This window comes from Dipodomys spectabilis, unplaced genomic scaffold (genome assembly GCF_019054845.1).
Source record: "Dipodomys spectabilis isolate Male_0828 unplaced genomic scaffold, ASM1905484v1 ptg000576l, whole genome shotgun sequence".
NCBI lineage: Eukaryota > Metazoa > Chordata > Mammalia > Rodentia > Heteromyidae > Dipodomys > Dipodomys spectabilis.
Window position 1 is genome coordinate 1,128,162 of NW_024871253.1, and position 27,806 is coordinate 1,155,967.

The following is a 27,806-nucleotide window of genomic DNA, read 5'->3' on the forward strand; positions in this document are numbered from 1 at the left end:
CCTGCTTGGACCATTGAATTTCCAGGACTGACCTGCCTTGGGACCTGACTTTTGATCTCTGTTCCTCCACACTTGGCCACTCTTCACTCTGTGTAAAGATGGTCTCCTGGGAATTCCTGACATTCCCAAAGTCCCCAGGCCCTGGGACCCTGCTGGTCCAGCAGTGGGTGGCCTTAAGGCCTGGCTGCAGCTTCCTCCCTTGGTTGCTGGTAGGTTGTTGGTGTTGGGCCACTCCTGTTCCCTGAGTCATGGTGGGCTAGGCTGGCTGCTGGAAACTGAGAGCTGGGACTGGCTGCTTAATCCGATTACAATTACCTGAGGCTTGGGGCACAGGTTGGGCCTTGGGCAGCTGGGGGAGCTGGGCTCCTAGCCCAGGGGTCCAGCCCACATTTCCTGGCCTGAGTGCTGCTCTGGCTCCCAGCATCCACATCGCTGGCTTCATAGCTCCTGGGAGTTGTGTTGGGTTTGCTGGCTTCATACCTGTGTTAAAACCGGCCATAGGGGCTGGGAAGGTGGCTCAGTGGTAGAGCGCTTGCCTTGTATGCCTGAGGCCCTGGGTTTGATTCCTCAGCACTACATAAGCAAAAAGAAAAAAAAAGCCAGAAGTGGCGCTGTGGCTCAAGTGGTACAGTGCTATCCTTGAGCTGAAGAGCTGAGGGACAGCGCCCAGGCCCAGAGTTCAGGCCCCACGACCGGACCCAAAAAAAAAAAAACCTGCCATAATTCACTGGTAGTGGAGTAATCTCACACTGGGAACTGGGGTTGGGAGGCCTTGAGTTTTCTCACCTGGAGAAAGGTTGATTCACCTACAAAGCACCTGCTGGAATGACTCAGGAAACAAAAATGGCCTGTCTCCTGCGCCTGCCTTTTCTCGCCCCAGGGGCAGGTCAAGGGTTTTGGAAGCCGTGGGTTCGATTTGGGAGTGGGCCTTCACTAGTTCCTCCTGCTCAACCCTGAGGACATCTGACGCCCCTCTACTTATCCTTTTGTGGAAAGGAATTGACTTTGAATTGCCGGTACTTGAGAAGGGAGGGGAGACAATTGGCACAGCTAACCCAGAGTTTTAGGCCTTGGGTGGAGAGGGAGGGCGTGGTGCCTCTGAGGAAGTGTTGGGGCTGCAGAGACCGGGACACCTGGGTTTGCCTAAGGGCGGTGGATGCGAGCTCGGCCTCTGGGAGGGATTGGGGAGGAGTCTTAAAGCTGTTCCCAGGCTAGCTTGCCAGCCACAGACACAACAGCGCTGGTGCAGCGTGGTGCAAGGCCTTTGGTCCCTGTGCTGTGTGCCTGGCAGCTGCCAGATCTTCGGAGCCTCCACGGGGCTGACTTCTCAGCAGAGGGTAGGGGAAGGGCGACTAGGGCTTGGGGTGGGGGGAACGTGGAAGCAAAAGAGATCTAAGGAAGACGCCCCCAGGGTAGGGGTGCCAGAGGATTCTGCATTCAGCTCCCCGAAGTGTGCTGCTTCTCAAGGACTCTGGGCTTTCGGACGATTGCTACTTTCTAGGGACCCAAGTAAGTGTCTCTGCCACAACTCCACACCGGAGAGACACTGCATTTTGAGGGTTGCAGCCTACTTTGAGGAGTGGACACTCCGGACGCCCTTTTAAGGCTTCCCTTCAAACCATGGCGCTACCGGGCTCCTCACAGGCCCAGGCCTGGAGCCTGGAGCCTGGGACTCCTACAGCTGGTACCTCCTCCTCTTCGGGCCCCCAGGAACTGGATGGCGCCGGGAGCCCCGGGGCCCTTCCCCTGGAGAAGGTGAAGCGGCCCATGAACGCTTTCATGGTGTGGAGCTCTGCTCAGCGCCGCCAGATGGCGCAGCAGAACCCCAAGATGCACAACTCCGAGATCTCGAAGCGCCTGGGCGCGCAGTGGAAGCAGCTGGGTGAGGAGGAGAAGCGGCCCTTCGTGGAGGAGGCCAAGCGCCTGCGCGCCCGACACCTGCGCGACTATCCCGACTACAAGTACCGGCCTCGGCGGAAAACCAAGAGCTCGGGCCCCGTGCCTGCCCACTACGGCAAGGGAAACTACAGCCTGGCCTGTGGGGGCCCGCTCTGGGGAGCAGGATATACAACCACCCAAGGGAGCAGAGGCTTTGGGTACCAGCCCCCCAACTACTCTACACCCTACCTTCCTGGCAGCTACGGGTAAGTGGAAAGCGGGGTGGAGGTGGCCTCCGAGGCCACACCTCGCTGCGGTTGGGAGGGTCCTTGTGGCTCAGGTTTCCCCAGAGGGCCTTCTCTACTGAGCTTTGTGTGTTGTAGTTACTGGGATGCCCCATTTCCCCGGGTTTCTGGCCTGTGTGTGACCCAGCTTCCTCTCCCAGCCTCCAGGGCAAGGAGAGGCCAAGCCCATTCTGCCCCAAAAGAGGAAAACAGCCGTGCAGCACGCAAGCCTGCTCCTGAGCATGCCCTGACAGGGCTTCCCTGCTCTCCTAAGCCTTGCTAGGGTCTGGTTCCATGGCTGATGTACCCAGCATGGCTGGCTGGGTGGCTGGAGTTCTACCCCTGCCTACTTAGAACTGGCCAGACCAGTCCCCCACAACCCAGAGGAGTAACACCCCCCTCCCCCCATTTGTTTCTCTTTGCAGCTCTTCTTCGCACTATAGACCAGAGGCCTCCACACCAAGCTCCCTCCCTCACAGTGACCCTAGGCTCCAGGGGGAACTGCTACCTCCCTATGCACCCTACCCATCCCCAGGTTCTCCTCCATACAACACTCCCCTTGCTGGTGCTCCGTGCCCCTAGCCCACCTTTCACACACATGGACCTCTCGGTAAATGAACGCCACATCCTCTTTCCATCACAGAACCCTCTGAATTTTGGTTTAGAGGCTTACAGTCGAAGCAAAACCACACTAAACCCATTTTTGTACAATTAAATCTTGTGTCGAGTCTTTATTGTCCCATACACCATCACTCCACAGCAGCAGGAACCAGTGCCATCTCCACTCCCTTCCGCCAGGACCTGCCAGAGCAGGAAGCTCCTCACCCCACCCTGGGGCCTGCCTGAGTCATTCTGTCCCCCTTCCCCCACTCCCAGTACTGGGGTCTAGAAGAAAGTTCCAGCCAGGTTCAGGGAGGGAGGCAGCCACAAGCCCCGCCCCACACACCTCCGTCCCTCTACCCCTTGGTCCAACCTGTCTTCTAGAGGCAGAAAAATAACTGGCAACTCAGCCAAACATGAGAATGAGTAGATAGTACGTGAATGGTCTTAGAAAAGCTTTACTGTCTGTTTCCACTAAAAATAAACCATGGCTCAGGAAGTTGCAGTTGCCCAGGAATGGATGACTAAAAGTCACACCAGCAGACAGGCTCACATGGGGTGGACCCTTGAGTGGATGGACCGAACCAAGGAATGATTCCAGTAGCTGATCCGATCTGCTGCTCAGCCCTACTGTTCCTTTTTCTGCTTATGGGATGGCTTTGAGTTCCAGTAGAAGAGGACTTGAGCAGCAATGAGGCCATTGCAGAGAGAGGAGACCACGAAGACTCCAGCCATGAGGGGGTCTCCAGTTTCCTGGTGGTGAGAAAGAGCCGCCCTTCAGTAGAGCTCAAGAAAGGTTACTCTTAAGGACAAAGGTTTAGTCCTCAGCTGAGAGGGGTAAGATGAAGTTTTAGTGCCCTCTAGAGGGCAGAAGGTGCACTCACCTGAATGGAAGTGAAGATGCGTGTCAAGGAGCCTCCAAACAGCAAAAAGATTGTGATGGCTGAGAGTTGGCCCGTGTGTCCATTTCGGTAGTTTGTGGCTGCCTGGAGCAGCTAGGAGAGAAGTTGAGACCTTTGGTGTTCTCAGCACCATGTACCATCTCTGACTTTCCCATTCCCCTCAGTCTAAATCCCCATCCTTTGGGCTTCCACTGTGCCCCCCTCGACCTTACCCCACTCCCAATACCCACCTTTCCCACCACCACAGCAGGCACATTGGAGGCCTGAAGCAGAGTGACTACAGCCAAAGGCATGAGTGGTGAAAGGAGTACCATCAGGACCAGTGCATAGCAGGCGAGGAAGGCGACTCCTGAGGTTCAGAAACAAGGAATCATTAGTCTCATTATGTCTTCTAGCTTCCCCAGGCCTGAGGTTTCGGCATTCGGCACACTTCCCAGAACCACGGGCCAAATCCCCTCACCTTTCACAGTTTGTCCTCTGAAGTGCATGACCAGGAAGCAGATGGTAATTGTTTGCAGCGTCAGGAACAGGGCTTCGCCCCAAGAGCTGCAGAGTCAAGAGTTGGGGGGAAGAAAGGCAGGCCTGGAAAGAGGCAGGGAAAGCCTCCATGGCCGGTCCATCAGGGACACAGTTTTGGGTACCCTGACCCCTCCAAAACACAGCCTTCACCTATGACATCAATAAGGGTGGGCATTTTTGAGATCTCACTTTTCACCCCCTGGTGTTGGTGTGGAAACTTCTGGAAGAGCTTAAGCTTTCCTACCCTTTGGCCTTCCTGAACCTTAATCCCCCACCAGAACTATACCCTTGGAGATAAAGGAGGAGGCGGTTCTCACCTGAAGGGGAAGTTGTTGGTGATGCTGTAGACCACAGTCCCGGTCAATGCCACTAGCTCCAGCAATACTGACTGAAGACTCAGCCCTTCTGCACTCTTGGCTCCCAGAATTTTAAATATCTGAGGCAACTTCACTAGGGAAAGGATAAGAAGAGCTAAGCTGAGGAGTCCCAATCCCTTGGCAACACAATAAGGCAGCTACATAATGTGTTGGGAAGCATATTCACTTCACTTCTGTGAAGGGAACCATAGGATATATATAGCCCCGGGAGCTCCCTCTGTTCCCAGCAGTAGGAAGGGAGGATTAAGATACATACCTAGAAGTGACCCAGCCACAATGCCCAGCCCCAGGCCTTTGCTGAGGAGAATCTTGAGGCAGGGAACTGAGAAGAGAAAAAGTGCAGAACTCTGAAACCCAGACCAGGGCTTGAAGGGCTCCTCTGGGCTATCCTCCCTTTCCACCTCACCCTGGCATGACCACACGGCAAAAGACACTGGTCCTTCCAACTCCAAATCACTTCATATGCAACTAGATGACTTTCCAAACCAGATTCACTTCCCTATTGCCTTCTCTTCCAATGAGCCCTCCCCCTTCTCATGTTCCCTTGGTCTGGGACTTGAATTTGGGCCTAGGCACTGTCCCTGTGCTTCTTTGGCTCAAGGCTAGCATTCTACCACTTGAGCCACAGTGCTACTTCCAGCTTTTTTTTAGTTGTTTATTGAAGATGAGTCTCATGGACTTTCCTGCCCAAGCTGGCTTCAAACTGTGATCCTCATATCTCAGCCTCCCAAGTAACTAGGATTCTAAGTGTGAGTCACTGGTGCCCAGCTTTTTTCCCCCAATCTTAACATTCCTACAAATAAATAGTTAAAACTCTATGGCCTTACTTCTAAGTCTCTCCATTGCTTCTGTTTTTTTTTGTTTTTGGGTCCGGTCCTGGGGCCTGAACTCTGGGCTTGGACGCTGTCCCTCAGCAATTCCACTCAAGGCCAGTGCTCTACCACTTGAGCCACAGCACCACTTCCGGCTTTTTTCTTTTTGCTTATGTGGTGCTGAGGAATTGAACCCAGGGCCTCATGCATGCAAGGCAAGCACTCTACCACTGAGCCACCTTCCCAGCCCCATTGCTTCTGGGTAACACAGTAATGCCCAAGAGCCCTCCTTTTTTTCCTCCTCAGAGCAAGAGTATCCTACCTCATATTTACAAAAATGTCTCCATTTATTCATTCCTAAACTGATTATCTCTAGCTCTTGCTGATGGACTTTATCTATCTTTCCAGAGCTTGTTTTTATACCCTAGCCACCTTATCCCACACTCAAGCCTTCCCACCAAGGAACTTGGCCCACTAAGGGATCATGAATGCAATATAGGTCAGGTGCCCATGGTTCACATCTGTTAACTGTAGTCACTCAGACTGAGATCTGAGGGGTAGCAAAGTCTGAAAGATTCTTATCTTCAGCTAGCCACCAAAGAGCCATAAGGAGAGATGTGGCTCAAGTGGTAGAGTGCTAGCCTTGAGCAGAAAATAGTAGGGGACAGGACTCAGGCCCTGAGTTCAAAGTCCCCCCCCCCCCCGCCTTTACACACACACACACACACACACACACACACACACACACACACCCAAAGAATGCTGTCAGGTACAGGAATGGCTTGGTGGTAAAGTGCCTGCCTAGCAAGCAAGAGGCCCCAAGTACTCTGGGAGTGGGTGTGTGAACACAGTGATAGATCACTGAGGAGGCTGACAGTGAACTACTGATGGGGAGTACGGAGGTGGGGGTGGGGTGGCACAGACCAAGACTTCCTAAAAGGGGGCTGGGAAGGTGGCTCAGTGGTACAGTGCTTGCCTTGCATGCATGAGGCCCTGGGTTCGATTCCCCAGCACCACATAAGCAAAAAGAAAAAAGCCGGAAGTGGCGCTGTGGCTCAAGTGGTAGAGTGCTAGCCTCGAGCTGAAGAGCTGAGGGACAGCGCCCAGGCCCAGAGTTCAGGCCCCACGACCGGACCCCCCCAAAAAAAAGACTTCCTAAAAGGACTAATATCCAGGGTGAACCTTGTGCTGTGGGAATACTTCAAAACAGAAAGAGGAAGGGAAAATATTCCAAAATTAAGATCATGAGCCTATGTGAAGGCTGGGCGTAAAGAAAGTAGAATATCAGGAGTTTTCAGAGTGATGCAGAAAGGTCTGTTTCATCACAGGCTTCCAATTAAGTTTGATCTTGGTCAGTGATGCAGCAAAGGCCACATTTTTTTTTTTTTTTTGGTCCGTTGTGGGGTTTGAACTCAGGACCTGAGCTCTGTCTCTGAACATTTTTTTCACTCGAGGCTAATGCTCTACCAGTTTTCTGTTGGTTAATTAGAATCTCCTGCCTGGGCTGGCTCTGAACTCGGCTTCCTCAGATCTCAGCCTCCTGAATGGCTAAGATTACAGGCTGGAAGCACTGTGGGGCAGAGGCCAAACTGGGTTGATGAGATTTTTATTTGCTTTTTTTTTTTTTTAATCTAATGTAAGCCTTCAGATCCAGGCATTGGTGTTCACGCCTGTAATTCTAATTACTCCGAAGCCTGAAATCCAAGGATCCCGGTTCGAAGCCAGACTGGGCAGACATATACAAGAGATTCCTGATTTCCAAATAACCAGCAAAAAGCCACAATTGAAGTTCGGAGCAGCGTTGAGTGAAAACGATAAAAAGAGCTTGACACACAGACACACCCAGACACACAGACACACACACACACTTGAGTGAAAACGATAAAAAGAGCTTGACACACAGACACACACAGACACACAGACACAGACACACAGACACACACAGACACACACACACACACACACACACACACACACACACACACACACACACACACACACACACACACACACACACACACACACACACACACCCTCCCTCCCTCCCTCCCTCCCTCCCTCCAGGAAGTCACCCGGCGTCACCCCCTCTTGCCCAAATATAGCCTCCGCCTCCGGCCAGTACACTTCCGCCCTCCTCAGAAACGCCTTCCGCCCAGCTCCTGCTGGGAGCTGCCGCTCCCGTCACTTTAGTCGCCAGTCACGCCCTACGTCGGGTGCAAGGTCGGCCAAGCAAGCCTTTAACTGGGGGCTAAATAAAACTCACCGTGGAGCAAGTCCCATTGGACGAAAAGCTGGTCGTAGCATTTCTCAGGTAAAAGAATCGGCACCAGGGCCCGTTTGAGCGGTCCGCCTGCCTCAGCCGCCATGTTGGAACGCTAACTTCCGCCAGTTTCTGCAGAGCGCCATAGGGTCGCATGACGCATGCGCGCCCCAGGCCCCGCCCCCGGATCTGCCCGCATCTCCCAGGCTTTCACCGTCTCTTATCCCTTCACAGGGTAAAACCGCTCTCGCTGAGATCGCGCTTTGCGTGTGTCCTGAAGCTCGAGCTTGGAAGCGAGCCAGAGATGTACTCCTGCGCAGTTACCCCTCTCGTGCCTTTGTTTATGCTTCCATTTCGGAAACAAGGTTTATCCCTCTGCCTTTCTCCGCCCCTTCCGCTTATACGCCATCTTGTCTGCTCTCCCAGCCAACTTTTCATTGCTTCAAGTTGAGGAAAGGAGTATATATATCCCCAAAATGGCGTTGGGGGTGTCTTTGGAGTTCTCAACACACCCCCTCCCCTTCCCCCGGCCCTTTAGGCATTTCCAGGGGGAGTAGAGCTGGTAGGAGTAGACCAATCTGCGCTGGCCAGCCCTCATGCTTTGCCTTGCGCGCAGGAGCCATGTGGGACAGAAGGTAGTGGGCTCAGCTTCGGGAGATCAGTCTCTTTGCCCCCACCTGCCCCCCCCCCCCATCATGCAGGGCCCCAGATCTGGAAGCTTCTGTAAAGGCTTAGGCAGGAACTCCCATAGGGATGGCAGCAAGGGTGCCACGCGCGGGACAAGCATTTAAATTGGGAATAAGTGGGCCCTGGCACCTCTGCTTTAGGAAGGGCACCTTGGGATGCTACCAATGGGAGCTTTGGGCCACAGCCACCTGGCACCAGGACCCCAGCCATTCTAGTGGAGACTCCCTGGTGTCTCAGAAGGCTCTGTGGTCAGCACGGATATTCCGGGCATCTTAGAAGCAGTAGTGGGGCTGATAAGGCTCCGGCCTGAGCACCTCTCCGTGGGTCGTGGGGGGTTATTGCACCATGTCCTACTGTGAAGAGTAGGGCTTGTACTGTGCTTGATGGTGCAAGCCATGGTCAGCATGAAGACACTTACACATGACAGTTTCATTTGTTCTTGCCAGCTGTCTTTAGTTCCCTATGACTCAACCACAGAAAGGCACATGACAAGAAACTCATGACTTTTAATCCTGGCAAGACAAGAGAAACCAACGACAAAGATTGGAGTGACTTTTATTATTCTCCTGGGATAGGAAGAAACCTAGCACATATAATAACACCCTCCCCCCCCATTTCCATTACAGAATCTCTCATTTTGTTAAAAAAAAAAAAAAAAAGACAGGGAAGATAACAGTGTCTTTTGAGTTGGCTACAGAGTGAGGAAATGAGGGTGCCACCTGATACACTGGGGGATGGGGCAAATGCTCAGAGGGGCTCATAGGTGGAAGAGCGTCTTCGGACAATGCAGAAGGCAACAAGTACCAGGGTGAGGAGGCCGAGGAGGATTAGGCCAATGATGAGAGGCAGCCAGATGGATTGGTCACTGGGGCACGAGAAACCTGGCAGAAAGAGGACAAGTAGGCATTGTTGCTGTGGTGACTGGGGAATAGTGGAATTGTGTGGGCGATAACACACAATAGTAATGGGTAATTCTTGCAGAATACAGGACAGTTGCTCAATATGTATGGCAGACCCAACACAGGGGAATCTGGGAAATTAAAATGGGAGACAAAAAAGGAGATCTGGAGTTGGGAAGAGGGGTCCTTCCTGTGTAGTGGGAGAATTTAAGTTAAATGGTAATTCTTACTTGGCCCAAAGACACCTGAATGGGGCAGCTGAGCAGCCTGTAGCCTCAGGGAGAGCAGATCAAGGTGAATATCTGGAGAAAGAACTATGCTTGCGTTTCCACAACTAAAGCTCCGGCCTAGGGGTGCTTGGAGATCTCGAAGTGATGTATTCTGAGCCATGAATGTCCACTCTAAACAGATGAAGAGATCAGGTCCAAATCTGCCTTCCACTCCCAACCAGCCACCTAAGGCTAACAATGAGAATGGGAAGGAAGATACTCACTTGTGGCCTTGGGGAAGGATACGTTGTATTCCACTGCCATATAGTTGAGGTAGACCATACTCTGACTCTGCTGCAGGTCCTGGGAGGTGAACAGGAAGGCTCAGGGCATCAGGAGGAGGGACACTGCTATCTTCAGAGCAAGGAATGAGGCAGAGGGACTGGGAAGACATGGGTACTGGGAAGGTCAATGAGTGATGGTGTGGAGATATACCTGCTTGAATCCAAAGCTGAGCTTTCCATATGGAAATGAGAGAAGCAGGTGGGAATGGGCACTCTCACAGTGCCCTTGGACCTTGGTTTTGTTGGGGTTCAGTACAGAGACACCCCAGGCCTATGGAAGTAAAAAGAGTAGTCTTAAGACTAAATGGTTTTGTCATCCAAGGTTCTGTCTCTCACTTCCTCCCTCTCAGCAACAGAATTTGCCCCTCTCCCATCCTGTGTCCCAGCCGTTTTAGCTTTACCTCTTCTCCACCTTGGGTTGGATACAGGATTCGAATCTGTATCTGGGCTTGGAGCTGGACGCAGGGCTGGGAACCATTAGTCCATGTATAGTTTCCAATAGTATCCTCGGATCCTGGGCTAGGATTTGGAGAGGGTGGAGGTGGTCTTGGGTGGGAGGGACTGGTGTATCCTGGGGTGGTAGCAGTGCTGTTGCCCGTGGTGGGGTGAATGGTAGTATTTCCATGGCTGGTGATATTGGCAGGATTCAGAGTGACAGCTGTAGGTCCAGGGCTGGTGGTAGTGCTTTCATGTGTTGGATGAACTGTGACATTTCCATGGCTGCTGGTGGTGGGTTGATGGCTGGTGGTAGAGAGTACAGGGCTGGTGGTAGGCCTTGTAGTGCTTTCAGTAGCCGTAGGTGTCACCGTGAAGGACGGCAGCAGAGTGGCAGATTTTTTGTGAGGACAGTCATTCTCAGGACAGCCATTCTCCATTCCCTGGGCTTTCAGAGACTTGTTAGCATCCTAAGCAAGGGGCTTCCTTCCCAGGGGATTCCCTCCCTCCTGGCATCTCTTACCTGCTAGTAGACCCAGCAAAGCCATGGGGAACACCAGCAGCATCATGGCAGACTAGTTTCAAGCAGTCCAGCCGGGCTGTGCAAACTCCAGCTGCTCAAACCTAATTCCTCTGCTTTCTCTTGAAGAGGAAACGAAAGCCTGGACTTCTGCAACCAGACCCCACCCACCTGACTCAGGAACCTGTCCGTCTCATCGAAAATTGCTAGGGTACTATTGGCTCTGCATCAAGTGGGAGGTGTCCTGTCACATAACGTGAGCCTAGAGGCAGCAAGTGGTTGACTCAGAGCCCTTTGCTTACCTCAGAAAGCAGGGCCTGACCTGCTGACCAAGTGGGCTTCTCCCAAGAACTCAGGAGGCCCTAGATGTACTTTTTCTCCCCTTTTGACCTCACCACTTCCTCTTTAATGGAAGCACATGAGAAGCTTGTGACTTTATGTACCCAACCCCATTTTCAGCCTTGCAATAGGAAGGCCAATACATATAAATTTCAGCTAGTGAATGCTGGGTGCTGGTGGCTCAGGCTGATAACCCTAGCTACTCAAGAGACTTGAATTCTAAGAATTGCAGGTTTACAGTCAGTCTGTGAGACTCCAATTAATCACCAGAAAACCAAAAGTGGTGCTGTGGTTCATGTGGTACTCACATTAAGCTTAAGAATTCAGGGATGGCACCCAGGCCCAGAGTTCAAGCCCCATGACCAGAAAAAAAATTAGCTACCAAACGGGATGCTAATGAACCGAAGTATGAGGGGAAGGGAAGAACAGAAAAGCCCAAACAGGCACTTTCCAAATCATTTTATTCAGAATTTTGTGTTTTGTTTCCTGAATCAATAAATACTATACAAAACAATGTAAAAATGGCTACCATTTTCTCTCCCCTGCTCCCCCTACCTAGGGACAGTCCCCTGGACACCTCATGCAGGGCTTCTCCCTGCTTTGGTCCAGGAAATGAGGTTAAGCTGACATGTTATAACCCCTTGAATCATTTTCAGAGGGATCCAACTGGGGTGGGAGAGCCTCTGGGATCAGGAGGTGACTAGGTTAAGGAAATGGATTAGTGTTTCTGGGAGGAGACGGCGCCTGGGGCAAGAGCGTACCCCAAAGAAAAGGGTGTCTAAAATGTTCACGTTTCCTTCTTTTGCCTCAAAAAGTGACATTTATTCAAAGAAAAAAAAGGGAAAAAAAAGACAAGATGTCCATCCCTTGGCTCCCCTTCCCTCCCCCCTCCAGCTGCTCCTTAGCCTGACCAGGGTTCAATCCTGGTTGGGGCCAGGTAGCATGACAGCCCTTCTCAGATGAGGTCTGCAACATTGAGGGGCATTTCTTCAATGGAGGTGTTGTAGAAGGTCTCGATGTCTCTAAGAGTCCTCTTGTCTTCTTCTGTTACCATATTAATAGCCACACCCTTACGACCAAAGCGACCACCACGACCAATTCTGGAAAAAGAATGATGGAGTGGGAAAGGGGGATACCAGCACATGTAGTCAGCAGGCAGGGATGGGGTAATGGAGCTGGACCAGTGCCCAGGCACACTCACCTGTGGATATAGTTTTCCCTATTAGTTGGAAGGTCATAGTTGATGACTAAAGAAACCTGCTGCACATCAATGCCTCTGGCCTGTGTCAAGAAAGACAAATGAGAATGCAATCTATCCAGAGACTTAGTAAAGTATACATGTAGGCAGCCCAAGGAAGGCAAAGGAAACATGCATCCCCTGTTCCTCAGAATGTTTAGGCATGCCACATTCTCTTCCAAGTTGCTACTTTCCTGAGAGGCACTAGCTGGCCCCCTGGAGAGGGAATCACCTTGGATTCTCTTCCCATTTTTCTCTCAATCCTTACTCACCAGCAGGTCAGTGGTAATCAGTACTCTGCTAGAGCCAGACCGGAACTCCCTCATGATCACATCTCGTTCCTTTTGGTCCATATCTCCATGCTAGAAAGTACACAACATAATTTATAGCAGCAGATAACTAGTAACATACACAGACACACTACCGTTAAAGCAAATTCACCATGGCAGATACTGTGAAGTCTCGGGCATGCATCTTTTCAGTAAGCCAGTCGACCTTCCTTCGGGTGTTGATGAAGATGACTGCCTGAGTGATGGTCAGGGTTTCATACAAGTCACACAATGTGTCAAGCTTCCATTCCTGAAGATGGGAGAAAAATCAGTCAGGGGCTATACCCCACAACTTACTATCAGGCCCGCCACCTGCACTGGCCCCCACCTCTCTTTCCACATTGATGTAGAATTGGCGGATACCCTCCAGGGTCAACTCTTCCTTCTTGACAAGGATCCGAATGGGGTCCCTCATGAACTTCTTGGTCACCTCAAGCACATCAGAAGGCATTGTAGCAGACAACAAGACCACCTGGCAAAAAAGATCACCCCTCAGGGTGGGTAGATATGTCATGCCTGTCCCCAGTGAGGCCTAAGAGGTTAGGAGAGCCTCAAGGCCGCACGCAGCTCCTTGGCACCTGCTCTGCTTTCGCCCACTTCCTCACCTGGGTGTTGCTGTTGAGCTTTTGGAATATATCATAGATCTGGTCCTTAAACCCACGGCTTAACATCTCGTCAGCTTCATCCAGTACAAACATCTTGATGTATTTGGGAGCTACAATGCATTAATACAAACACCTAGTTACCAAAAGTGTGAAATCTAAGCCACTTCCTGCTAAATAGAAAACTTGACAGGAAGCCTGCTCTCAGAATTTAAGGACTGATCCTTTGCCCAGGAATTCCCTGACTGGCCAGACAGCCCTGGGAAGTAGAACACTAACAGGGCCCAAGACAACAGGGAAGTTAGGCTCAGATGACACGCATGGGATTCATCATAGAGCATCTCCTCAAGAAAGGAAAACCTATTCCTGCAAAGATTTCTGGCAAAATAAGTTTGAGAAAGGATAGATAGATGACTCCAATTGAAAAATAGTACTTACACAGGTATCTTCGATTAAGCATATCGAATACACGGCCAGGAGTACCCACGATGATATGGGGAGCTTCCATCTGCAACTTCTGTACTTCAGCACGTACATTGGTGCCCCCAATGCAGGCATGACAGGAAGCACCCATATAATCTCCTAATGCCATGACCACTTTTTGTATCTAAAAACAGAAAAAAACAAGGTATTTTTTTTTCTGTGTTTTGGTCTTGGGGCTTCAACTCTGGGCCTGGATGCTGCCCTTGCACTCTTCAGCTCAAGGCAGGTGCTGTACCACTTGAGCCACAGCACCACTTCCGGTTTTCTTTCTAGTGTTTATTGAAGAGTCTCATGATCTTTCCTGCCCAAGCTGGCTTTGAACTGTGATCCTCAAATCTCAACCTGAGTAGCTAAAATTAGAGACGTGAGCCACCAGTGCCTGACTGATAAGAGCTGTGACAGTCTTATCTTAAGTGGTTTTTTCCATGTATTTATTCACAATGAAACCTACTTTCTTTTATATCTCATCACTTGACACAATTAAGATAGGTTAAGCCGGGTGCCAGTGGCTAATGCCTGTAATTCTAGCTACTGAGGTGCAGATATGAGGATCACGGTTCAAAGCCAGCCTGAAGTTTCAAAGAAAGTCCATTACTCTTACCACCTCCAATAAACTACCATAGAACCGGAAGTGGCACTGTGTCTCAAGTGGTAGATACTAGCCTTGAGCTGAAGAGCTGACAGTGAGCCCAGAGTTCAAGACAGACCAAAAAAGGAAAAAAAAATTCAACTTTCTGAAAATTGTAACCTATTTAGAACTCAGAAACATTTATTGACCACGAAGGCATACCTGTGGTCGATCGCATACTTGCTTTTACAAAGCCCAAGCTACGTGACCTTTACTGAAAACTTTTGAGCCTCACAAAGCATTAAGTCTTAATGTTATTTTTTTTGTTCCAAGTCTCAAAGAACAATCTTGACAAATTTCTGTGCCCTAGGCATGAAACAGCTTTGGCCACTGATCGAGGCATCAAGCTAGGATGAACAAAGGATCATCACATATTCTGCCCCTGACTGATAAGAGCCACCACCACCAATGAAGTGTCTCTTTGCCCATTGCCAGGGGGTTTGTTTATAAAATAACCATCAAACTCGCCTAGCCAGTTGGGCTCTACCCAGAAACCTTCCCATCTGACTCAGGAAATGGTTATATTTGGGTAGAAAACATCCTATAATTATCCCAACAACTAGGACCCAATCATTTCTCTCAACCAGAGTATCTCTTCATCCCCTAAATGCAGTGGAAATTTTTGGTGTAGGGGTGGCGCTAAGTTCATTGTCTTATAAAGTAACCCTTTGATGGAAAGATGACACTTACCTGCTGAGCTAATTCTCGAGTGGGGGCCAAGACCAAGGCCTGAGTGGCCTTTAGATCTAATTCAATCTGCTGTAAAATCGATATGGCAAATGTGGCTGTTTTCCCAGTCCCAGATTGGGCTTGAGCGATCACATCATAACCTGAACAGAACAAAGCATTAGTTTACTTCTCGCCATACATGTATTTTGGGTTGGTTCATGAGACATAGTTTAGTAAACATAAACAGCAATATGTGTGTCCAAGGCATGAACCAGACAAAGGCACAGATCAAAAGCCATGCTGGGATAAACATGGGATTGTTTTGCCCCTGGCTGATATAAGATAAGCACCATGAAGTTGATGCCACTTTGCCCAGAACAGGGAGAGTCCACAATCAATTCTGATGGGGCTGAAATGCCTTACCCTTGATACAAGGAAGAATGGCGCGTTGCTGGATGGCAGAGGGCTTTTCAAAACCATAGGCATAGATGCCACGGAGGAGAGACTCCGAAAGGTTCATATCATCAAAGCTGTCAACAATTTCATTCCAGTTACTCTGCAGGAGGCAAAGACATTAAGACCTAAATGGTAACTTCGTACTTTCACAAGCCCTCCAGCCTTTAGTTAAAGAAACCCTACTGGCTTTGTATGTAAAGCTAAAAGGAAGGTGTCAGTCTTACCTCGATGACACCTTCTGGCTCCATCCCATCGGGGCCATTGTCTCTGGATCTGTAGATTTAAAAATTGAGCTTTATCAGCAAAAGGGCGAGCATTAGGTCTATCAGCCTTCACTCCCTGATTCACCTACCAGTTTCCAAGATACTCCGAACCACTCAAAAAAATAAGTAGGGGACCTGATCACCTCCACAAAATAAGGAAACTGGTTAAGGGTCGGGCCGGTAGGAGTATCGTCACGTCCAGTGCCCGGATGTAGTTTTGCCGCCCAGCCCACGTGTACTGGGGTTCACCATTCAAGGCCCAATCGCGAGCACCTCCCCTTCGCGGCAAGAGAAAACCGGAAGTCCCGCCCCTCAGCTCCCAGACCCGATAGGACGTCCCCTTCCCCCCACGTCATTCCGCCCACGCCCTCCCCCGACTTCCTCCAGCCGATTCCCTCCCCCCTCGCGGTGCCCGGATGTGGGAGGCCGCGGGCGGTGGCGGCCTCGCGCACAATGAGCCCCAGTCGAGCTAGCAAGGGGGGGATTGCACAACACTTAGAAGCAAAGCAGACGGGGGGAGGGGAACCCCTCAAGCCGCCATGTGCTCGTTCCGTCGGCCACCCAGCGTCTTCCCCCACCCCCCACTCCATGGAACAATCCACCTCCCGCCCGCCCCGTCGCGAAATGGCGTCGCCCTCCCGTACCTCAGGCCGCTCACCCCCGAAGTTAAGTGGACCTGCCCATCCGCAGTTTGCCAATTGCTCAGCTTGTGCGGCAAAATGGACCCGCCCGCCCGGCGCCGGGTGGGCTCCTGGTGCCTCACGCGGCCGCTCCTCGGGTTTAGGGTCAGTCCTGGCCGTCAAGAAAACCAGCACACTGTTCCGGCCGGTTTCTTCTCCCCCGACCCACATCTCAACGGCGACCGAGTCGCGGCGTGGCCACGGATCCGGGCTCCCCCGTCCCTCGCGAGTGGTGCCGTCGGAACCCTCCGGCAGCCCCGCGCGCGAGCCCGCCCCCGGTGGAGAGGCAGCGCCCGGCCGGCTCCGCGCCACGCAGCCGCCGCTTTCCCACGCCAGGTCGCGACCTCGTCCGGCCACTGAGAGGCAGGGTTTCGCGCACGGGACCGCCTAAGACGAGAACTCGAGACGACCCTCGCTCGCTCGGCTCTAGCCGGGCCGTCCTTCCCTCGGCCTCGACCCCGTTGGCAACGTCGGCCGCAGGATCTCCCCCCTTTGCCCCTTGGGCGGTTTCCCCCGTAACCCCGGGGGACCTGGGGCGGTAGGTTGGGCCCCAGGAGGGTCCTCAAACGGGAACGATGGGGTAAGTAGCCACAAGCTCTTGCAAACGCCTATTCTTACCGGGAATCCTGACTCGCAGACATGATCCTTAGAAACTAGGGCGGAGTGCCCGCCTATCGACAACTTATAGAGCCCCCCGACCCCGCCCCAGCCATCGCATTGGCTTGGCCGCCTCGGCCCCGCCCGCCGTCCCTCTGCAACTCGGCGTGACGTTAGTTCGTAGACGCTAAGGTTCGCAGCTATCATTGGGTACCTTGGATGCCTATCAAGTTGAAGACCCGCCTCACAGCCTCATTGGCTAGCGGGCCCGCCTCTCTCGCCGGCACGGAAGTGACATACAGGAGTCTGGCCTCGAGGCCTGGCAGCCATCTTGGGGCCCTGCACCCTTACACGTGCGGAGGCGATCGTGGCCTAGTCATGTGGTTCGGGAGGCCCTATCGCGCAGAGGGGGCGAGGTCTCAAGCCTCCAGGGACTTCCGCGCTCCTGGGAATGTCACTTCCCTTTACCTCAGCGAAAGGTTTCCTAAGTTTTGTTCCCCGTAGCAGCAGACAGACCCAACACAGCCCAGGCTTCTTAAGTGGAGTGGGAATGCGCGGGCCCAAGAACTGGGAAAGTTCCTCTGGATAGTGGGAACTTTTTGGCTTAAGGGTATGTTGTTATGTGGGCAGCTGTTACTCAGCTTGGCCATCCCCTCGGTCCGTGGTCCCTTCAGTCGCCTCTTGTTCTCCAGCTTTCTTCTTAGGCTCCCTTATTTTATTTTTTGTCCGTCGTGGGGCTAACTCAGGGCCTGAGTGCTATCCCTTAAGCTCCCTTATTTTTGAGGTACCAACTTTAACTTTCTCCTTACTCTCTTCACCCCTGGCAGGGGGAGTTGCTTGGGTGATGAGAATAATAGGGTGTTGACACTGTCAGAGCCAAGTATGGAAAACTAGTTTCGAAGGTCTCAAGATCCCAGAATGGGTAGTTAACCATAGCTTGAAGGCCTGAGCGAGAGCACATCCACAAGTTTGAAACCTTAAGGAAGACCACCGTTATGTATCTCCAAAGGATCCTTTATTGACCAGAGCAGGACCATGGCATTTATATATATATTTATATAAAAAAAAGGTTTGAAGATCTGGCAGGCAGTAATCCCTTTGCTTGCCCACCACCCCCACACGTTTTTCCTGTCTCTTGAACATGGAAGGGGGAATGACTGCTCCACGCAGGCCACAAGGCAAAGTTCCCCTTATAGAGAGGTGAGAAAAGGGCTTTTCCATGGCCACGCCCTGCTCATCAGAAATCAGTATTCTCTCAAAAAGGAAAAAAAATACAGAAGTCAATTTAAACATTTAAATATGAAAAACAAAACAAACCAAAGGGAACTGGATTGGAACTGGAGTTTCTTGGGAAGGATCTCCCACGTCCCCCTGCCCATTAATGGGCTCAGGGCATGGGGCACGACGCTCACACAGTGAGTTTGCAGTGACACAGCTCCTTGTAGATCTGCCGACGAAGTTTGGGCATGTCCTGCTGGGTGAAGCTGAATGGCTGAGACAGAGCCAGGTGCTTGCAGTACTAGATGTTAACAAAGTATGTCATGAGAATCAGGTACTGAGTAATCCTCCAAAGTGAAGACCTATGGCTATACCTTTAACATTTTAATCTTTCAGAGAACATTCTCATTTTATATAGAGAGAGAGCACCAGGCTTAGTTAAAATAAGCTTGGTTCTTTTTAAAGCTTTTCTTGGTGCAAGTGAGAAAAAATATATTAAGTCAGATTTAGGCACCTGTGTCAAATCCAGAGTCAAAGGCCAGAGACCCAAAGCCTCTGAGAGAAGTAGATATCCTGTATTCTAACACATCTGGCAACTCCTGACTCCACAACTGGTTCTGAGCTAAATGAATCAACAGTCCCATAAATCCACACCCCCTCTTTTTTGTTGTTGTTGGTTGTGGAGCTTGAACTCTGGGACTGGGCACTGTTCCTTCAGCTCAAGGAAGCGCTCTACCACTTAAGCACAGCGCCACTTCCAGGTTTTCTGGTGGTTTACTGGAGAGAAGAGTCTCCTGGACTTTCCTGCCAGGCTGGCTTTGAACCATGATCCTCAGATCTCAGCCTCCTGAGTAGCTAGGATTACAGGTGTGAGCCACCAGTGCCCAGCTTGTAACCCCCCTTTAACTCAGTAAATCCAAAGCTAAGGAACCCCATGTCCTTACCTGCAACACAAAGGCGCCACAGTCGCTGTCATTATTCTGCCTGGCCACGTTCTAACAAAATAAAAAGCAAGCTCATTCATCTGCAGCCTCCCAAGAATATGCCCCCAGTATCTGCCTTTTACGCACTACCCCCTACCATCACCCCATGCTATTCTTCCTGGTAACTCACCATTTTGAAGTAACCTTTCCAGCCCTGGTGGAAATCCAGTCGATCTTTCTTCACTGCCTCTGCCTGCAGATACTTGGCAATATGCTATTTAGACAGGGAAAAAGAGAAAGTGATGCGTTTCCTTGCTCAAATGAATCCAGGGTATGGTATTGGCAAATAACATTCAAGTCAGAGACTGAAAGCCATTTCTTGGGTGAAATGCCTTGCCACTTCACTGTATCTCCCCAAACTCTATCCATCTTCCCTTATTCCCCTCAGACCTTAGGGCAGCGGCGGTTTAGGGTGCGCTGTGAGTCAAAATAGGTGATGGTGCGCTGCCTCACGTCAACAGAAATAAGGGACCAATGCACCTCCAGGTGGATAGGAATTAACAGTAGCTCCTTATTGAAGATGTCCACCTTGAAAATAAAGTGCTAGACGTCAGGTACAATACAAGGATCCTGACAATTGTCCTGAAGTTCTAAAGAGAAAACCAGCAACAGGCAAGAGAACCCAGTGGAAGAATACAGGCCCTGCATCTGGGCTAGATTCTTGATGGTAAGGGAAGAAGGCAGGCAGGAATAAGGAGTCAGTATCAGAGCATACCAATTAAAGGTCCCCATCACACACTGAAAAGAACTGCTTGTAGGATTTTGGAGACCGACTACTAAGGCTGAAAATCAACTCCCCTGTGGCTGGGAAGGTGGCTCAGTGGTAGAGCGCTTGCCTTGCATGCCTGAGGCCCTGAGTTCCATTCCTCAGCACCACATAAGCAAAAAGAAATAAGCCGGAAGTGGCGCTGTGGCTCAAGTGGTAGAGTGCTGGCCTTGAGCTGAAGAGCTGAGGGACAGCTCCCAGGCCCAGAATTCAGGCCCCATGACTGGACCCAAAAAATTAAAAAAGAAAAAAAAGAAAATCGACTCCCCCACTTAGTGGCCCATGATCATAACCAAACTACTTGTTACCAGTTTCCTAATCTGTAGGAGGGAGTACTGGCTCTCACCTATTTGTTATGAGGACTAGTTAATATTCATACAATACTTAATGCATGGCATGAAGTAAATTCTCAGTTAATTCTCACAACAATTCTACTACAAGTTCGCGTGTTCGACTTAATAGACGAAGAAATTGTAACATGGAAAAACTGAACAATTTATTTAAAGTCACAAAAGAAATAGCAAAGGAAAAAATTTAACTCAGATATACAAGAAGCTAGGTTTTTTTCATTGTATGTTACCCCTATCTCCACTGGAACAGGCCCTTGAGTAAACTTGACAGAAATTAATGTTAGGACTGAGGCTGTAGTTCAGTGTAGTCCCAGCCTACTTATCTCAGGCGTTCCAGCCCAGTAGGGGTGGGGGATGTTGGGCAAAGGGTGAGAAGGGGAGGGAAGGAAGATAGATGCTAGAGCAGATGTTTCTATAGCACTATTAAAATGTAGTGACCTTTTCAGTAACAGGGTAGAGAAACCTGCAGTGAAAATAACGCTTTGATTTTTTTTTTCTCTTTCTTCCTTCCCTCAATTTCTCTAAGTTACTTTAGCCAAACACCTGAATTATCATCCGCCATTCCCATCTCTCTCTTTGTCGGCTATGGGGCTTGAACTCTGGCCCTAGGCCAGCTCTTCAGTGCAAGGTGAGTGCTCTACCACTTGAGCCACAGTGCCACTTTCAGTTTTCTGGTAGTTTATTGTAGGTAAGAGTCTCACAGACTTTCCTGTCCAGCTGGCTTTGAACCATGAGCCTCAGATCTCAGCCTCCTGAGTAGCCAGGATTACAGGTGTGAGCCACCAGTGCCCAGCTCTCTCTTTTTTTCCCCCAGAGCTGAGGATCAAACTCATGGCCTTAGCACTTGCCAGGCAAGTGCTCTTCCACTGAGCTAAATCCCGAACTCCTCCTATCTTTTATTTCCCATATCAGCCTATCAGAAGGACTCACTGGTTCTACATGTAAAACTTACCCTGAATAAACCTACTCTCCCCTCAGCACTCCCAGTCCAGCTACCTCACCCAGACCATTCTGCTTTTCTCCTAGATGGTATACCACCTTCCTCTGTTATCCTCTTTCATTTTATAGGTGGTAATGAAGTTTAAATCACGAGTAGTCTCCAAGCCTTAGTACTTCAATGGCTTCTCAGTACATATAATGCTTTATATGATCCTTTCTTGGACACAATTTATTTTTCTTCCTTTGGTTATTCTACTCCAACCTCATATGCCACCTGGGCTTCAATTCCTCAGTCATGTTCCTTTTGTGTGTCTCATGTACTTGCTGTTTCCCAGAGCACTCTTCCCTCAAATCTGCACATGGCTGGTTTCTGATGGTTCAAGTCTCAGCTATGAGAAGCTTACCTAGACCACTCAATCTAAAATACACACCTCAGCCAGCCCCCAGTGGCTCCTGACTTGATTCTAGCTGAGATCAGGAAGCTGAGAGCTGAGGATCATGGTTTGAAGGCAATCCTGGTAGGGAAGTCTGTGAGACTCTAATCTCCAATAAACTACTCAGAAAAGGCCGTAAGTGGCACTGTGGCTCAAGTGGCAGAGCACCAGCCTTGAGCAAAAGAAGCTCAGAGACATCACTCAAGCCCAGAGTTCAAGCCCCAGAACCAACAACAAAATAAATAAAATAAAAATAAAGTACACACCTCCATGCTATCACATTTTGTTTATGGGACTTTTCCTGAAACTTTTTTTTTTTTGGTAGGTGGTGGGGTTTGAACTCTGGGCCTAGGGCACTGTCCCTCAGCTTTTCAGCTCAGATGAATACTCTTCCACTTGAGCCACAGCGCCACTTCCAGTTTTCTGGTGGTTTATTGAAGTCTCCCGGACTTTCCTGCCTGGGCTGGCTTTGAAGCACAATCCTCAGCTCTCAGCTTCCTGAGTAACTAGGATTTGTAATCTGGTGGCATGAGCCACTGGCACCTGGCTCAACTTAGCTTATTTATACTAAAGGTAAGAAGTTTTGCTGATAGTGCCTGGCATACATGTGATGTTTAATAGAGAACTGAATAGGGTTGGTTAGTTCAGAGAAAGCAAAACTCTTAACCGGGCACTGGTGGCTTACACCTGTAATCTTAGCTACTCAGGAGGATGACAGTTCAAAGCCAGCCCAGGCAGGAAAGTCCTTGAGACTCTTATCTCCAATTAACTATCAGAAACCTAGAAGTGGCACTGTGGCTCAAAGTGGTAGAGTGCTAGCCTTGAGCAAAAGAACTCAAAGCAGCACCCACAACCTGAGTTCAAACTCCACAACTGGCTTGAAATAAAAAAAAAGAAAAGAAAAAGCCAAATTCTTTAATTCTTAAGAGATAAGATATTACACAAGTGAATTCATAACTCACATTTTTGGTCCACCTCTTCACCCCATCATAACCCTTGGTACGCAGTTTATCATAGAAGAAACTGTTGAAGAAATGTACCTGTACCAATAACACAAAAGAGCTGGATAGAATTAAAACATCTTGAAGCTTCCCAGTAAGTTCCCCACGACACACATTTTTATTTCATATGCCTAAGTCTAATTAACTGATATTAAAAATTGTTTTTAACTTCTTACAGGTATTTGTTTTTAACTTCTTCCTATCCCCCATTCTTGGGCTAACTATAGGGAAAAATATAAAAAACTTCTGGAAGGAAGATACTAAGTTCAGAGCCAACTTTACAGATTTGAAATTAATAGATTACTATTCACTACCTCCCCAGAGATCCTACTTATTATATGAAATGGAAGAGATGAAAAAGACCCAAAAGAATTGCTTAAAATCAACTGCAAAAACGTTTTTAGGAACTAAAGAATCTGGTAGAGGCTAGCCACCAGTGCTTCAGCCCTATAAACTAACTAATTGGGAGGTAGAGTTTGAATAATTGAGATGGGGTACAGGGATAGTGAAGAGCAGTTCTTGAGACCCCCATATCAATAGAAAAGGCTGGTTGTGGTGATATATATTTGTCGTCCTAGCTATGACAGGAAGCATAACTAGGATGGTGGTCCAGGCCAGCCCATACCAAAAAAACAGCAAACTCTTATCTTTTAAAAACAAATAAGCCAGGCGCCGGTGGTTCGTGCCTGTAATCCTAGCTACTCAGGAGGCTGAGATCTGAGGATCACGGTTCAAAGCCAGCCCGGGCAGGAAAGTGAGACTCTTAGCTCCAATAAACCACTAGAAAACCAGAAGTGGTGCTGTGGCTCAAGCCATAGAGCACTGGCCTTGAGCACAGGGACAGCGCCCAGAGTTCAAGCCCCACGACCAACAAACAAACGAACAAACCAGGGCTAGATACATGGCTCAAGCAGTAGAGTACTTGGCTAGCAAGCGTGAAGCTCTGAGTTCAAGTCCCAGTATCACCAAAGAAAAAAGGAATCTGGTTGAACGTACCTTTTCAGGGACCGTGTCCATGACCAGGTCTCCATACATGTTCATCACCTGGGGTGAAGATGGGAGGCAACTTGCCATGGAGGGTGTGGCACAAGAATAGGGCTCCCCCATGCAGAGGACCCCAGAAACCCTACTCCCTGAATCCCCTCTTAGGTCTATTTATCTGCTTCCTCTCACCTGGTCATTGAGCCAGTTCTGTCCATACAAGGTCCCCAAGTCATCCATAGTCAGCACATGCCGCTTATAGGACACTCGAAAGCCCCTCACCATGGCATTGCCTGGCATCCGCTGGTATGACTGGATCAGCTGCAGTACCAGGCCCTTCCTGAATAGGCCAAAAGTGGAATCAAACAAGAGATAACAGAACTGGCACATACAGAAATAACTATGATTTAATCCCACCACTCAGAAGGCTCAGTGAGGCAGGAGGTCTCCAGTCCAAGGCCACCTTGAGTTACATAGCAAGTTCCAGACCAGCTTCAGCTACATAACAAAGGCTGTCTCAAAAAGCAAAACACCAAGGGCTGGGAATGTGGCTTAGTGTAGAGTGCTTACCTAGCATGCATGAAACCATGGGTTCAATTCCTTAGTATTCACATATACAGAAAAAACCTTGAGCACTAGCCTTGAGCAAAAGCAGCTCAGGGACAGTGCCCCAGGCCCTGAGTAAGCCCCAGGACTGGAATAAACAAAAACCAAAAACACCACCACCAAAACCAGAAATATCTACTAACTCTGAGACTCTAAAATGAATTTTCCTTCCTTTATTATAGAAGTCCTTTTGAGGATTAGTTAAAAGCTCACACAAAGAGGTACAGGAACACTCAGGTATATGTATTTCAGGGTTCCATCTAAATAATGACCCAGTGATTTATAGGGATTTGGTACTTTGCATTCAGCTTCCTCCCCTCAAGCTCTGTCTTCCAATTCTCAAGTATCTCCCTGTGTGAGAAAATGCAATGGCACTCTCCATTTTTTTGGTTCCAACCCTCTTTTGAGGGATTATCTGTCTTTCAAGCCTCACCTGGAAGGTGAAGAAAACTCCTGCTGGAAAATGTCCTCTAACTTCTCTACTACCTCGTCAGTGCTGAGGGGGATGAGGCTACCGTAAGTTTGAAGGAACTCATCCAAGATGCCTAAGTGAAGGAGAGAAGAACAGGTTGAAGCCTCCAGACTTTGATCTAAATGCTGGCTGCAGAAAGCAGCCTAGGTCCTCTAGGGCTTACTCTGCACACAGGTCACATGTTCCTCCCGCAGGGGGCTGTGCTGGCCAGCTTTCTCCCCAGGTCGCTCTGTCTCTTCCACAGTGCCCAAATCAGAGCCCTGAAAAAGCTCCTGAGCTCCATGGTCCCCAATGCTGCACACATTGCTGATGAGTATGCTGGCGTCAGGGGGTGCCAGGCTGCGCTCTCCTTCTGACCCTGGTGGTCCCCCAAAGCCATTGGGCAGGGTACATGAGAGGAGGCCTGTAAAGCAAGGGAAACAGGATGAGGATGAGAAATGGGCCCCATGTTACAAGAACAGGGGAAAATTAACTGATGCATACAAACAGTAAGATCACAAGAAAAACAAATCGAAGCACATCTACTAATATAAATCTCTACAGCATGGAGACCCTCCAAGATAAGGATAACTATGAGGTTCTAAAAAGAATGAGAGGGGGAGTTCCAATTTATAGAAGGAAAGCAAGAAAAAGACTAGGATTCAGAAGATGTAAGTCTCAGGAATATCTGTCACTACTATATGCTTAACACAATACCCAGAGTATATAATAAAAGGCTCAATAAACCCTTGGCCATTTTAATAAGGATGTTAAAGTGGTTGGGGTTTGTCTAAAGGGAAAATATTTCACAGATAAGTACCAATAATGTACTCCATTCCCGAGAGAGGTCCCATGCCACCACAGTAAGAATGGTGCCCTGTGGAGATGTACATGTGGGGACTCATGCTGAGAGGAGAAAGAAGGATTTGGAACACACAAGTCTGATTTCTAAACCACAGCTCCTTTTCTTACTTAGAGGTTCTGTTTCCTAGCCCTGTCAGTCTCCCAGGCAAAGGCTTATTTCCTACTAATAATCAGGCATAATGAAGGTAACTCACAGCTAGTCTGGACCCCACTATGCTTCCATTGGGCTCACTTTTCACTACAGCAGATTTCGGCTGCTCCAGGCTTTTAGTCCTCCCCCACCCCTAACTCCACCCCTTTCCCATCTTACCCGAGTCAGGGTCCAGAGGAGACTTTGGAGTCCACCTTAGTCCATCTTCCTCCATGGGGGGCCCAGAGGGCACTGGTAGAGACCCTCTCACCCCATCCTCAGCCATGAGAGCACCTAGCAGACCCAGCCGGGGTGGGGGTGGTCCCCGGGGGGAGTCAAAACGACAGCAGGGGGATGGCACCTGTGGCGTTGCACCCCCTTCCTGGGGTGAGAGATGGTTCTTGGGGTGTGCAAAACTTCGCCGCCGGCCCCGATGGCGCCCCCAAAGCTTCCAGTGGAATGTCAGCGAGGTGCTTTTTGAGTAGAGCAGCATCTGGAAGGCTCTCAAGGCTCTACGACGGCGCTGTGAGCAGGTTTTTCGATGAGTAGGACGGGAAGGGCGAGGCCTCTGGGAGGCTCCCAGCTGACCCCATCTAGGGGGAAGCCTCCAAGCTGCCACTTCCTCCTCCTCATCTTCATCTTCTTCCTCCTCCTCCTCTTCCTCCTCTTCACTGACTGATGCATCGAAAGAGGGCCGAGGGACAGGGAGGCGTCTGGCTGGCACTGTGGTCCCCGACCCAGGATCAGGCCCAAACCCTCCACCTGACTTGAGCCGGGGTTTAGGGGGAAGAGGCCAACGAAGACGTTCCCGCCTGGGGCTTGAGTAAGCTGTACCAGGTCCAGGAGGCTCAAGCCCCCATGACCCGGTGTCTTGTATAGTCTCTTTCATCTTCCAGCACCCTGTAAAACAAAGATTAGAATATCAGAAACCAATCATCTCTCCCCTGCTAACAATAATCTGTCCCTTGAACACAGAGGGAAAATGGTTAAACGGTACTGCTCATAGAACTTATTTCTCATCTCCCGGTGTGAAAGCACGTGTTTTGGGGTTCTGCCTCTTTAATACCACCAAGGGTATCTTTTGAGAGCCTGCGAAGGGCAATTTTGCTCAGAGTTGGCCTGGCACAGGAATGCCAACACGAGAAAACACAACTTTCAAAAGGAAACTGTTTCAGAGTGTTAAGACGTCTCTCACACGGGAACGAACGCGGGGGAGGGGGGCTGTGGGCACGCTGCGGTCATCTGAGTTGGGAATAGGATGCCAGGCTATGGGCTCAGGAAGAAGAGCGATGAAAGGGAGGAGGTTTTGGAGGAAACTGAATCAAAGCGCTGGGTCAGAAGCGAGGGGCCCAAGCCACGCCGACCCAGCCCCCAGCCTGGCTCATCCCCGGGGACGTGAAGGCGTCCTAGCACCGGTATGGTTGTACAAGCTGGGTCGGTTCGCTGCACATGGCTCTTAAGAAGCCCTTTCGAGGACCTCTCAGCCAGGGCTGGTGGGAGCGAGTCCTAGGAGTGGAAGAGGCCACGCAGAGCTGGGGGAGGGGAAGGGGCGTCCTCACCGGGAGCGGGGAAGCCGGGCGGACGGGCCCAAGGCGGGCGTCTCCGCCTCAGGCTTCCCGGCTCATCTCTCCGGCGACGGCGGCGGCCCCGCCACTCCTGCCGTCCTCAAGCGGAGCCGTCTCAATTCAGGATTCTAACGCTCCTGGGCCGCGCGCCGCGCCGCCCCGCCGCCGCCACCGCCTCTTGCTAGGCTTCAGCCGCCACCTCCTCCTCCAGCGCCACCACTACCACCACCACCTCCCCCTCCTCCTCCTTCCCCTCCCGCGAGCCCCAGGCCCACCGGCGGCGAGGGCGCACGATTAAGACGTCACACCCGGCGAACGGCGCCGGCGCGGCTACCACGCGCGTAGTCCCGCCTACCCGACAACGTAGAAGGCGCTGGGACCGTCCCGCCCCCTCCCCCTTCGGCGCTGCGCTTGCGCACACCCGCCGACCGAGCCGCGCGTGGCCACCGCACCGCGCTCCGCTTTGCGCCTGCGCGTTCCGTGTCGCCTCACGCCCTGCGGGCGCAGCT

At 50.5% G+C, this 27,806-nt stretch overlaps 5 protein-coding genes, 3 non-coding genes and 1 pseudogene across 12 annotated transcripts; 1 reads left to right on the forward strand and 8 right to left on the reverse strand.

The window, feature by feature from the left end:
• Window positions 1-1,620: 1,620 nt before the first annotated feature.
• Sox15 (SRY-box transcription factor 15) lies at window positions 1,621-2,862 on the forward strand. Its single transcript, XM_042670883.1, has 2 exons — window positions 1,621-2,144; window positions 2,588-2,862. Exons 1-2 carry the CDS (start codon window positions 1,621-1,623, stop codon window positions 2,742-2,744), a joined length of 681 nt encoding a protein of 226 aa, XP_042526817.1. The 3' UTR covers window positions 2,745-2,862.
• A 342-nt stretch (window positions 2,863-3,204) lies between these two features.
• Window positions 3,205-7,773, reverse strand: Mpdu1 (mannose-P-dolichol utilization defect 1). 4 transcript variants are annotated; one of them, XM_042670879.1, is made up of 7 exons: window positions 7,636-7,773; window positions 4,817-4,882; window positions 4,501-4,633; window positions 4,125-4,210; window positions 3,895-4,013; window positions 3,647-3,757; window positions 3,205-3,515 (listed from the first exon to the last, which is right to left on the reverse strand). In XM_042670879.1, exons 1-7 carry the CDS (start codon window positions 7,736-7,738, stop codon window positions 3,390-3,392), a joined length of 744 nt encoding a protein of 247 aa, XP_042526813.1. In that variant the 5' UTR covers window positions 7,739-7,773; the 3' UTR covers window positions 3,205-3,389. The 4 variants fall into 4 exon arrangements, with proteins under 4 accessions (XP_042526813.1, XP_042526814.1, XP_042526815.1 ...); XM_042670880.1 differs by lacking the exon at window positions 7,636-7,773 and having other exon boundaries at window positions 4,501-4,628; XM_042670881.1 differs by lacking the exon at window positions 7,636-7,773 and having other exon boundaries at window positions 4,125-4,246; window positions 4,501-4,628.
• A 1,085-nt stretch (window positions 7,774-8,858) lies between these two features.
• Cd68 (CD68 molecule) lies at window positions 8,859-10,863 on the reverse strand. Its single transcript, XM_042670743.1, has 6 exons — window positions 10,730-10,863; window positions 10,173-10,654; window positions 9,923-10,042; window positions 9,712-9,790; window positions 9,449-9,619; window positions 8,859-9,200 (listed from the first exon to the last, which is right to left on the reverse strand). The coding sequence occupies exons 1-6, from the start codon at window positions 10,773-10,775 to the stop codon at window positions 9,067-9,069; spliced, it is 1,032 nt and encodes a 343-aa protein (XP_042526677.1). The 5' UTR covers window positions 10,776-10,863; the 3' UTR covers window positions 8,859-9,066.
• A 797-nt stretch (window positions 10,864-11,660) lies between these two features.
• On the reverse strand, window positions 11,661-17,174 carry Eif4a1 (eukaryotic translation initiation factor 4A1). The gene is made up of 11 exons (XM_042670742.1): window positions 17,031-17,174; window positions 15,694-15,742; window positions 15,437-15,569; window positions 15,035-15,174; window positions 13,672-13,840; window positions 13,237-13,346; window positions 12,960-13,103; window positions 12,744-12,881; window positions 12,575-12,664; window positions 12,267-12,346; window positions 11,661-12,165 (listed from the first exon to the last, which is right to left on the reverse strand). The coding sequence occupies exons 1-11, from the start codon at window positions 17,051-17,053 to the stop codon at window positions 12,021-12,023; spliced, it is 1,221 nt and encodes a 406-aa protein (XP_042526676.1). The 5' UTR covers window positions 17,054-17,174; the 3' UTR covers window positions 11,661-12,020.
• On the reverse strand, window positions 12,402-12,541 carry LOC122100458. The gene has a single exon (XR_006146166.1). It is a non-coding gene; the product is annotated as a small nucleolar RNA SNORA67 (small nucleolar RNA).
• LOC122100457 lies at window positions 13,434-13,572 on the reverse strand. Its single transcript, XR_006146165.1, has one exon. It is a non-coding gene; the product is annotated as a small nucleolar RNA SNORD10 (small nucleolar RNA).
• On the reverse strand, window positions 14,642-14,784 carry LOC122100460 (annotated as a pseudogene).
• LOC122100459 lies at window positions 15,265-15,399 on the reverse strand. The gene has a single exon (XR_006146167.1). It is a non-coding gene; the product is annotated as a small nucleolar RNA SNORA48 (small nucleolar RNA).
• An 831-nt stretch (window positions 17,175-18,005) lies between the features above and the next one.
• On the reverse strand, window positions 18,006-27,623 carry Senp3 (SUMO specific peptidase 3). Of its 2 annotated transcripts, none has more exons than XM_042670741.1 (11): window positions 27,292-27,623; window positions 25,913-26,632; window positions 24,923-25,162; window positions 24,721-24,832; window positions 23,874-24,021; window positions 23,697-23,744; window positions 22,662-22,739; window positions 19,601-19,738; window positions 19,341-19,424; window positions 19,172-19,222; window positions 18,006-18,528 (listed from the first exon to the last, which is right to left on the reverse strand). In XM_042670741.1, the coding sequence occupies exons 2-11, from the start codon at window positions 26,619-26,621 to the stop codon at window positions 18,418-18,420; spliced, it is 1,719 nt and encodes a 572-aa protein (XP_042526675.1). In that variant the 5' UTR covers window positions 26,622-26,632; window positions 27,292-27,623; the 3' UTR covers window positions 18,006-18,417. The 2 variants fall into 2 exon arrangements, with proteins under 2 accessions (XP_042526675.1, XP_042526673.1); XM_042670739.1 differs by having other exon boundaries at window positions 25,913-26,635; window positions 27,296-27,527.
• Window positions 27,624-27,806: the final 183 nt, after the last annotated feature.